The 11,562-nt window shown below is 45.4% G+C and overlaps 2 protein-coding genes across 2 annotated transcripts in view; one reads left to right on the top strand and one right to left on the bottom strand.

Annotated features, from left to right (window-relative positions):
• ZDHHC4 (zDHHC palmitoyltransferase 4) overlaps positions 1 to 2,673 on the bottom strand; it is a gene marked incomplete in the record, with an annotated part of 16,159 nt that extends 13,486 nt beyond the window's left edge. The window contains 1 exon segment of the mRNA XM_077449344.1: positions 2,551 to 2,673.
• GRID2IP (Grid2 interacting protein) overlaps positions 2,633 to 11,562 on the top strand; it is a 270,139-nt gene continuing 261,209 nt past the window's right edge. The window contains exon 1 of the mRNA XM_077449341.1: positions 2,633 to 2,802. Within this exon, the coding sequence (XP_077305467.1) occupies positions 2,739 to 2,802 (64 nt within the window). The 5' untranslated portion in view covers positions 2,633 to 2,738. The remainder of the gene's footprint in view (positions 2,803 to 11,562) is intronic.

The following is an 11,562-nucleotide window of genomic DNA, read 5'->3' as shown; positions in this document are numbered from 1 at the left end:
AAGAAGAAGAAGTCCGTACCTTTTTTCAGCATGCAGTGCTTTGACCTAGCTTGATAGGGATCACATTTTTTATTTTTTTTTGCTTTGGGACTGTGCTGGGCCAGGTTTCCCAGCACAGTTCCAATGCACCTGATGTGTACAGGCCCTTAAAGCTGAACTCCAGAGAAAATAAAAATGCTTCCTTGCAGCGGGGCCTCCCATTAAGACCAGTGAACAGCCCAGAGCCCTGCAGCGGAGGCAAGGACACTAGTGGATAGTCCACCGCCGTCTCCTGGGGGAGCAGAGAATAATTTTACTCTCCCCTAGACCTAAATGATCATTTAATTCTTGCAGTGCAGGCAGGCTCATTGCAAGGAAGGATGTTTCTTGCAGGCAGGCTCATTGCAAGGAAGGATGTTCTTTTTTTTCCCTGGTGATGGGCTTTAAAGTTTTTGTAAAGACAAAAAATACACTAAAATGCAATTGGATGTAACATTGGTAAATGTAAAGGTTCTGATGGCTACAGCTCCTTGCTGTAACCCCCGCTACCTGATTGTAAAAAAATAAGTAGCTCAAACATGTTGCATTATTTGGTCCTGCTGTTTTTATTTACTTACATAGGTGTTCCGATTATACTTTCTACACTGGACTATGATTTTTGTCAGCATCATCCATCACTTCACCTAAGCACCTTAATGAGTGGAAGCTGGAAGGAGTGTGCTGGAACCTGGTGAACATTTGGACTGTGCATCCTCACTGCCACACCAATCAACCATAACATAATGACCACTGAGAGGCAGAGGGAATAACATTGATTATCTTGTTATAATTGCATCTGAAAATGGGTGGATATATTTAGGCAGCAAGTAAACATGATGTCCTGAAGTTGATCTGTTGAAAGCAGGAAAAAAAAAAAATGGGCACGTGTAAGGATTTAAACAACTTTGACAAGGGCTAAATTGTAATGGCTAGATGACTGGGTCAGAGCATCTTCAAAAGTGCAGCTCTTCTGGGATGTTCCTGGCCTGCAGTGGTCAGGACCTACTAAAAGTGATCCAAAGAAGGAAAAACTGGCAAACCAGCAACAGGATCATGGGCAGCCAGAGCTCACTGATGCAGGTGGGGAGCGAAGGCTGGCCTGTGTAGTTCGATCTAATAGAAGAGCCACTGTAGCAGCCTCAAAACGGCTGAAAAATCCAATGCTGATTCCGATAGAAAGGTGCCAGAACACAGAGTGCATCGCAGTTTGTTGTGTACTATGGGGCTGCATAGCCACAGACCAGTCAGGGTGCCCATTCTGATCCATGTCCACAGCTAAAAGCACCTACAATGGGCATGTGAGCATCAGAACTGGACCACGGAGCAATGGAAGAAGATGGCCTGGTCTGATGAATCATGTTTTTTTTTTTTGCATCATGTGGATGATTGAGTGTGTGAGTGTGTATCACTTACTTGGGGAAGAGATAGCACCAGGATGCAGTATGGGAAGAAAGCAAGCCAGTGGAGGCAGTGTGATGCTTTGGGTAATGTTCTGCTGTGAAATCTTAGGTCCGCCATTCATGTGGATGGTACTTTGGAGTCCATGCCTTGAAGGGCTGTTTTGGTGGCAAAGGAGGCCTACTCAATATTAGGTGGGTGGTCATAAAGTTATGGCTGATTGGTATACAGTCTACACTGAGAGAGAGGGTGAAAACCAAGGAGCAAAAGTCAGAGACAGGGAGAGAGTACTGTGACTAAATATGGAGCTTCGGCATGTTCAGATCCAATCCCAACCCAAGTGTGAGAGCAGTCTGGGAAGCGGTCATCTGTACAGGACCAATCATCTGCAGCTGCCCATATGTACCCTATAGTGTTCTTTGTGTGCTGCTCAGGCTCAGCTGGTTATGTATGTATGTGGATTATTTCGCATCTACCGCAAGAGATGGAGCCCATCCTGGATCCTACCATAGCTCAAGAAAAATGAAAGGAGGTGATCCCTGGAGCCGCACAACCATTTGATCCTTTAGTAGTGATAAGAGTGGCAACCTCAGCCTCGACTCCAACCAGGCCACACCCCCAACATGTTTCGCTCCCACCGCCATAATTAAGCTCGGGGGGCGCTGAGGTTACCACTGTTATCACTACTATAGGATCATACAGATGTATGGCACCAGGATCACCGCTTTCCTCTTCATTGAGCCGCAGCTGCCCATATGCACGCCCCCGTGTTACATGCAGCTGTGGGGAGGAGAACACCCTGGTCACGGTGATAGGTGACAGCTTCCTGTCCGGCTTCACTCACTTGGGTTCAGAGGATCCAAACACCCCTCCCTGGTTGTCACCCCATAGCAGGAAGTGCCTGGATCAGGACCTTCATGGCAGGGACCTTCAGCTGTTCTTTTTATGAAACCTGCAGATTTAAAGAGACTGAAAGTGACAATAACAGGTTAAAGCTCATGTGAGATTTTTAGCCATTGGATTTACACCTATTTCCCTGAGTATTCTAATCTCTGTAACATCGCAACACACACAACACCCTAAAAAACAAAACAAATATAGCTCATATAAAACAGAATAAATGAAAGAACTTACATGTTGTTACGTCAAACCACCTGTGTGTTGTTATACACCGCAGGGCGCGGCCATCTTCCTACACCCGGAAGAAGAGAGCGGCTTCGGTAAGGCGTTCTGCCGATGTTCAGGCTTTGGAGACGATCGCCGATACTAAGGATTGCCGATGCTGCTCGCAGACAGGGATGCGGCTATAGCTGGGTTGTATTATGGGGGATAGGAGGACTGTGGAGAAGGACAAGGAGGAGGCATTATATGGCTGCTCTTCGCAGGGTAATTTTTTTTTTTTTAACAGGGCAAATGTGCAGTACTTCATTCATTCCAATTGTAGACAGCATAGTGGCAATGTGGAATCCTCAAATGTCCTCTCCTGGACATGATAATTCCCTGTCAGGCTTGTCCTTTGGCTTCAATACTTTAACCCCTTGTCACCCCAAGCAGTTTTGACATTTATCTCTTACATGTTAAAATAAGTAAATATTTGTATTCTTTTTATTTTTGCTAGAAAATCACTTAGAACCCCCAAACATTCTATAATTTCTAAAAGCAGAGGCCCTGGAGAATAAAGTGGTGATTGTTGCAGTCTCTTATGTCACACAATATTTGCACAGCCGCTTCAATCAGCTTCCATTTTTTTATTATCAAAGCTTAAGACCCCTTTCACACTGAGGCGCTTTACAGGCGTTACAGCGCTAAAAATGGCACCCTTAAAGTGCCTCTCCTGTCTCTCCAGTGTGAAAGCCTGAGGGTAAGGATGAGCTCAGGTGTGTTCGCACACTCCACGTGCAGAGCCCACCAGGAAGGTGGCGCAGCGCTGCGCTAATCACAGGCAGTGAGACATTGCCCCGATGTGCGACTGCAGAGATCCGGCAATGTCTCGCTGCCTATGATTAACGCTGCGCTGACTTCCTGACAGGCTCTGCATGTGGAGTGTGCGAACACGCCCAAGCCCATCCCTACCTGAGGGCTTTCACACTGGAGCGGTGCGCTGGCAGGACACTAAAAAAAGTCCTGCAAGCCGCATCTTTGGAGCGGTGTATACACCGCTCCTGCCCATTGAGCTGTATGGGCACCGCTGCTGAACTGCCAGCAAAGCGCCCGCTAGCGGCCGAAACCCCCCGCAAAAACAGCGGTAAAGCCCCGCTAAAAAATAGGGATCCAAGTTCCGTTACAACGGAAACGTGACTGGTGTTTTTTTGACCAATCAGAGGTTTTCTTTTGCTGCTGAGTGAGGGTTGGGATAATGACCTTTTTTAATATGAAAGTGGGAGACTGGTACTGGTAGTCAATGGGAGATTCAGAATCGGAAAAAATAAGACTTTTCGTTATGATGAAACCCAGGAAGTCAGCACAGCACAGAGATGACGGGAGCCCCACAGCACAGGGATGGCGGGAGCCCCACAGCACATGTATGGCGGGATCCCCACAGCACAAGGATGGCGGCAGCCCCACAGCACAGGGATGGCGGGAGCCCCACAGCACAGGGATGGCGGGAGCCCCACAGCACAGGGATGGCGGGAGCCCCACAGCACAGGGATGGCGGGAGCCCCACAGGACAGGGATGGCGGGAGCCCCACAGGACAGGGATGGCGGGAGCCCCACAGGACAGGGATGGCCGGAGCCCCACAGGACAGGGATGGCCGGAGCCCCACAGGACAGGGATGGCCGGAGCCCCACAGCACAGGGATGGCGGGAGCCCCACAGCACAAGGATGGCGGGAGCCCTACAGCACAGGGATGGCGGGACCCCCACAGCACAGGGATGGTGGGAGCCCCTCCTAATAAATTCATCATAACGAACGTTCGTTATTGTTACAAAAAATTAACGAACCTAACGAAAATTCGTATTTTGTACGAATCCAAATTGAATTTTGGACACAAATTCCCAAATACGAATTAACGGCTAATACGAAACAAAACACATTTTTTGATGGCGCACATGTCTAATAAATTCCAAAAACTTTCAGATATGTTTCTTACCAGTTGCAATGTACAGGGATACGGAAAATCGTAGACACACGCACACACTCGGGTTGCACTGGATGGACTGGTGTCTTTATTCAACTTTACCAACTATGTAAATATGACTCTTCCTCCAGAGGCAGGTCTGTACCGACATACAGACCTTTAGTGATGGGTGTTGGGAGGAAGTATCACTGAACTACAAGTGCATTGATATCACCATGCTTATGCTCCATTGAGAACTACAAGTCCCTCTGCCAATTCCCACACAAGTTCCTGTGAATGAAAGACGCAGCTTTTTGCAGAGCTGTCACATATTTAAAAAGTGACAGGAGCTGGTGGAGAGAAGAGCCCCTGGGTTCTGTTGGGGGGTATATGGGCAGTTTGGGGGTGGGTGCGGGGTGTGACTATGTTGCATGTTACACCGTAAGTATGGATGTGACATGGAGCATTGTTATAAGAATAGACTTCTCTTTTAAGGTGTAACCTATTAAAGCCGGTACAGGTTGGGGGCATTTTCTGAATGCTACTGATAGCTCTTTTATAGGAGGCGTAGTGGATTAGTTTTAGTGTCTTCCTGGTCAGCGCTATTAAATTCCCATCTTAATGAGCAGTGACACTTGGTGTTGTATGTGAGTGTCAGGACATCTGAGTCTGTTATCCAAGAGTGACATCTCCATCCTCTCATGTTACCTGAGCTGCAGACTGCCACAAGAATACACGTGATAATGGAGCGAAGGGTGCATATCATGGGTCTTTAGGAAAGGCTCTGGCCGCAACAAAGGGTTTCAACAACTATTGTCCCGTTGAGATGCATATGTGGATAATTTAGAGGCAGTGACAAAACATGGCTATTTTATACATGGTCAATTAACCCCGATTTCCACTGGCTCTCTGCAAATTGAGTCTGATTGCTTTGCAGTCTGAAGATGGACTGCGGCCAAAGTTATATGAGGACATTTAGGAAATATTAGCTTTTATTTCAGAACCTTTTTTTTTTTAAACAATTTCAGAAAGATGCATTTTTGTAAACTGCTATTTTATTTATTACAGGGATTTATATAGCACTGACAGGTTATGATGCACTTTATATATTGTACATTTACATCAATCCCTGCCCTCAAGGAGCTTACAATCTAAGGCACCCATCTCATATGTATACGTAGGCATGAGCACAGGGGGTGCCAGGTGTGCCTAGGCACAACCTAATGTCCCTGTGCTAGGCAGATTCCCTCTGCTTCTTGGCTGCAGAGAAAAGGATTGGGGAATCTCTGTCCTTAGTCCCTGTCTCCGTCTCAAAAGTAAGACATCAGGGATCTGTTTAGATCCATGATATTTCAGCAAAGCCCCCCAATAGGGCTCCTAAAACAAATTGTGAAAAAAAATAATACTTAAAATTTTTTTGCAAAGAGTAATACAATTGTAACCACATGCCGACTGGGCCATAGCCGAAAGATGGCTACGGCGCGGTCGGCTTATTCTGGGAGGGCGTCCATGGACGTCCTCCCAGAATCTTGCTCCTGCGCGCCCCCGGGAACATCTGTGACCGGCGCATCACGGTAAATGGCTGCTGATAGCGGCCGTTTACCACGTGATTGCTCCGTCAAATGACGAAAAGGATCACTTGTAAACAAACCTCCCCTCTCTGTAGCGATCGGTACAGTGCGAGGGGAGAGGGGGAGAGATGGCAGTAGAGCTGTGGGATGCATGTGAAGTGCCCACAGTGCTGCTCAGTGCCAATATTCTGCCCATACTGTGCAATAATCTACCAATACTCTGCAACACTGTGCAATACTCTGCAATAATCTGTCAATACTCTGCCAATACTCGTCAATACTCTGCAATACATTTTAAAAGAAACAAATAATGATTTTTTTTTACCGAATTTTCAGTTCTTTTTTGATTAATAGCTCAAAAAATCAACCCAGCGGTGATTAAATACCACTAAAAGAAAGTTCTATTTGTGTGAAAAAAGGACAAAAATTTCATTTTGGTACAGTGTTGCATGACTGAGTAATTGTCATTGAAAGTGTGAGAGCACCAAAAGCTCAAAATTGGTCTGGGCAGGAAGGGGTTTAAGTGCCCAGTGGTCAAGTGGGTAAAAAAGTAATAGTAAAAAAAAGAAAATACTGATACCAATCTCTGCCCTTCTGACACCGCTCGCTGTTCTACTGACATCCACTTCTCTACCGACACTGTCCATTGCTCTACTGCCAAATATATATATATATATATATATATATATATATATATATATGAATGAAGGATGAATGGACACAGTGAGCGATTGTGTTAACTGTGTTAATTTAGAAAAAGAAGAGGCCAATAAATTACATTTATTTATTTATTAAAGGTACTTGTATATCGCCATCAATTAATGCAGCACTTTACACAATAATGTACATTCACATCAGTCTCTGACCTCAAGGCGCTTCCAATTCAAAGTCCCTAACTCACATTCATACATACACATACTAGGGCCAATTTAGAAAGAAGCGAATTAACCTACAAGCATGTCTCTTGACTAGCTGCTTCCCCTACTCTCCATCCTGAAACATCCCCCGCAGCAGCCAGGGGCAGAGGAGGGAAGCTAGTAGCACTACGGTGGGGGGGGGGTTTCAGCATTGCAAAGAGAGATTAGGCCGTGCCCAGGCATACCTGGCACACCCCACGCACACGCCTATTGGTCTGATCACCAGATGAAAATAAAGGACAAAAAAACCTACAAAGGGAAAACAAATGCAGCCACAACATCTAAGGACTGGTAAGCTGCGATATGTTCAGTTTATGTTTTTGGGTTTAGATACACTTTACTTCATTTAGCTTTACAGCCCTGAAGCCAGCATGAGGGCAGCTCTCTCTTAGAATACATTCTAATTGGTGGCTATAGGCTGATTGCATTTTGCAGGACTTTACTTATGGTGGATAAAGGAAAATAATATCAACCCACACTGCCCTCAAATGCCTAGTACACATGCCAAGTTGGCCTGCATGGCAGATAAAGTTCTGTTACTGTAATCATCCCCTGTTTGGTGTTTTTTAACAATATCTCCTGGCAGAGCTCCCCGTGCTGTCAGCAGCATATCACTCAAGCTTCCGTCCTAATAAATGGCTGATTAGGTTTCAAAGCAACCAGAGCACTTGTTATAGAAACTCCCTACCCTCTGTTGCTGCTGTGTAACTGATCTACAAACACTGAGCCTCTCCGGTAGTGCCCTGTCTTTCCCTCCTGTGCTCTTCTTCCAGCTCCTGGAGCTCTGTAGGTGAGTAATGCAGCTCGGCAAAGAGACAGATCACTCCGTATGTAGTTTTACTTATTATGGATAATTATGGATTATGGATTTCATTGCATCTACACAAGAAGTTCATCAGGAGACTTCACAGGGGGGCACATGGCAGCAGTGAGGTGCATAATATAATGATCCACTGCTGCCAGGGGCACATTCATAAAAATGATGGACTCTGGGCTCTGGCTGTCCTGTTGGCATCATAAAGGAACGATCTACCATGTCAGAATGCAGCATTTGAAGTATATCTAACATCTGCGTCCCATTGTGGTGATCTCTCTTCACTTCCTATCCTGTAGACTCAACAGGAAGTGGGGGGTAATCTTTCCAAATGGAAGCAGAATACCATCTTGGAACATTTCCCCTCTATTCCTCAAAATTTAGGATTTTCCCTTATTATCAGTCCCGTGACAGTGGTCACTAATCAAATAGAGAAAGTGTTGATGTCTTTAATGGGTACAGGGCCGTCTTTAATATAGATTGGGCCATGGGCAAAAAATTTCTTGCCCCCCCCCCCCCCATGCAATTTTCCTCTCCACCTACTCTGAGACATACAATAAATAGCAGCTAGACCTAAAATCAGTTTTCTGTATCAGATCAGGCAGCAATTGCGAGTGGTTGCCAGCAGTTACAGCATATCATTACTGCTTACTGACTAGTTGCTAGAGGTTACAGCACATCACCTCCTCACAGCAGGGGAGCATGATATACATAGGAATGCCACCTTTATTTACATATCAATGCCGCCAGCCGCAGCTATTTACTTAGTATTGTCACCACTATTTACATATGAATGCTGGTTATTTATATGTAAACACAGGGTCTGCAGGTGAGTCACTTGCACACAACAATAGGGCAGAGCTGGGCAGCATTAGTACCAGCACTGCACACAGATATTGGGACACAGCACAGGAATAAAACTTCAAGGGACAAGGGAATTTAAACCTAGATAGCTGGCAAGTATGAGACAGCTGTTTTGGGCCCCACAACAATGACAGGGCCCAGGGCAGCTGCCCCTTTTGCCCTGCCTTAAAGACGGCCCTGAATGGGTACATAGAGAGTAACAAAATCTAGCAAGGGTTCTAACCGTTCCTCGCCCTATCAAAAACTTTGCCTGTAGATGCCCTTTAACAGAGTGTATCAAACCGTTCACGCCCGGATGTAGTTCTAAAGAGATGTACTATGTTACGCCCCTACTGCAGTCATACAAAAATTCACACCATGGGACCAGTTTAATCAGAGGCTAATTAACTTACCAGTATGCTTTTGGACAGAAAAATGAACACATGGAGGAAGCCCACATGAAGACTGGGGGAACATTCATGCAGAGGGTGTCTCTGGTGGGAATGCAGGATCCCACCAATGATAGACATCATCACCAGCTTCTGAATTCCCTGGTTTTCCTGGAAGTTGGAGAGTTGAACCATTTTTCCCTCCCTATATCTCCTGAAGTCTCTTATAGTGAGATCTCTGTGCCTGTATTCAGGGATAGGACAAGGGGTGGGCAGGAGGGACGGCTGGGCGTTGTGGTATCATCTGAGGTGGGGGGGGGGGGGGGGGCTGCATAGAGATACCTACAAGCTGGTAGGAGTACTGGAAGAGGGGACATTTTTTTGTTGGGGCGGGGGGGGACTTAGGCTTGCTAAGGAAATTTTTGCTCGGTAGTAATTGTGCAGATTGGGGCTCAATTTTTTTTGGAGAGGAGGGATGGGATTTTTGCTGACACAAAATGCTCATCCACTTTGAGAAGAAGGAGGGCGCCATTTGACATCTTTGCCCTGGACGCTAGATGACGCTTGTCTGGGCACTGCCTGCTGATATTAGCAGAATATCACCTTCTGCTGATATTAGAGCATGAGATGTCACCAGCACACCATGGGTCTCCAAAATTGGTTCCAAAGCTTTATTCAGCGATCACTTCGTTACAGCAAACAGCAACTTTTCTGAGCCACGAAGGACCCCTTCACCAGGCATGTGACCAAGGGGTCCTGCGTGGCTCTGAAACGTTGCTGTAATGATGTGATCACTGAATAAAGCTTTGTATGATATTTTGGAGACCCATAGTGTGCTGGTGACAACTCTTGCTCTGATTGTTCATGGTTCCAGATGTTGGTCACTTCAGCACCCACTTTTATACAGCCCATTTTACAGGAAAGTGTGCATTGGGAATAGTGCGTTGGAATCTTCTGTTGATATTAGGAACTGCTGCCAATGTGCCAAAGCTCCATATTAAACAGTTGTGAAAACTAAAGGCAAGTAAATCCAAACATGACAATGATGCTAACACGTTTTGACCCTTAAGGTCTTAATCCAAGCTATGGTTAGGACCTTAACGTTCTAAACACATTTTTAAATTCACTTGACTTTTAAATTTTAAAGCTTTTGATACAGATCTGTGGTTGAGTACCCGGAAGGCTCCAGATTTGGATGAATTCTTGTGTGGCTGATAGGAGCCTTTGCCCCGGCATTGTGTTCTGCAAGTCAAACAGGCGGTTATGCACCTCCATTACTTGTTTGGTTGACACCTGCTGCTGCTATTACAAGAAGATTGCATTTTCTCTCCTTGGTATTATGGCCGTTGCTTGTTTGGTTGACACCTGCTGTTGCCATCACAAGAAGATTGTATTTTCTTTCTTTGTTATTACGGCCAATGCAGCTGCGAGACACCTTGCTGAAGGAGGGGTAGTGTTGGATGCCTGCGGGGCTGAGCTGGTAACTGTGTAGGTCTCAGAAGAGGCATCACCACGACAGCTAAAAAATATCAGTTTTTGGTGGGAAGTCCTTTTATAGCGGAACTCCCTACAAATCCTATAATTTTCCTCGGAGTGGATGGTGGTTGAGACAGCCTGCAAGTAAAATTAAAACTGCCTGTAAACCCGTAAAATGATGCTGACCTTAGCGAGATCCCGCAGTATATGCATCCACTGTCCATCAGTCTAACCTGTAATTTCATTCATGCCTCTTAGCAAAGCCATCTCTACCCTGCTTTAAACCTGAAAGGTATAATTTGATCACTTGTAAAATAGAAACATTGATGTATACAAAGAATGCAATCTGCCTGCTGAAGAATTCATCCAAAGAGTGTGGGGAGAATGAGAGCGCCACAGAAATAGTGTAAAATGCCCTGTACACGCGGTCTGACTTTCTGACGGAAAATGTGCGATCGGATCATGTTGTCGGAAAATCTGATCGTGTGTGAGCTCCATCAGACTTTTTCAGTCTGAATTTCCGACACACAAAGTTTGAGAGCTGGCTTTAAAATTTTCCGACAACAAAATCCGATCATTTAAATTCCGATCGTGTGTAGACAAATCTGCCGCACAAAGTGCCACGCGTGCTCAGAATAAATTACGAGACGAAAGCTATTGGCTACTGGCCTCTTTATAGTTCTGACGTATGTGTTCTACGTCACCTCGTTCTGAACTATCTCATTTTACGACAACTTTGTGCAACCGTGTGTATGCAAGACAAGTTTGGGCCAAAATCCGTCTGAAAAAATCAGATGGATTTTGTCGTCGGAATGTCCGACCGTGTGTATGGGGCATTAGAAGTGTAGACAGTACCCTCGTCTGCATCATGCAGGTATAGATGTAGCTTAACTTCCAATGTCCACCATTTGGAGGAACTGTCCCTCTTTTGGAAACAAAATCCCTTTCTTACTCTTTCCTTCTCCGTTAGCCCTTTTTGACTTTGGTGTTTAGGCCTATATTAGAATATATTATTTAACTACACAAAGTATTATACCACACTAAACCTCTAATCCAACCTCTATATAATTGCATTTC

This window comes from Lithobates pipiens, unplaced genomic scaffold (genome assembly GCF_037356315.1).
Source record: "Lithobates pipiens isolate NorthernLeopardFrog02 unplaced genomic scaffold, aLitPip1_a1.2 Scaffold_22, whole genome shotgun sequence".
NCBI classification, from domain to species: domain Eukaryota; kingdom Metazoa; phylum Chordata; class Amphibia; order Anura; family Ranidae; genus Lithobates; species Lithobates pipiens.
Note: the sequence above shows the minus strand (reverse complement) of the source record. Positions and strands in the feature narration are given on the sequence as shown.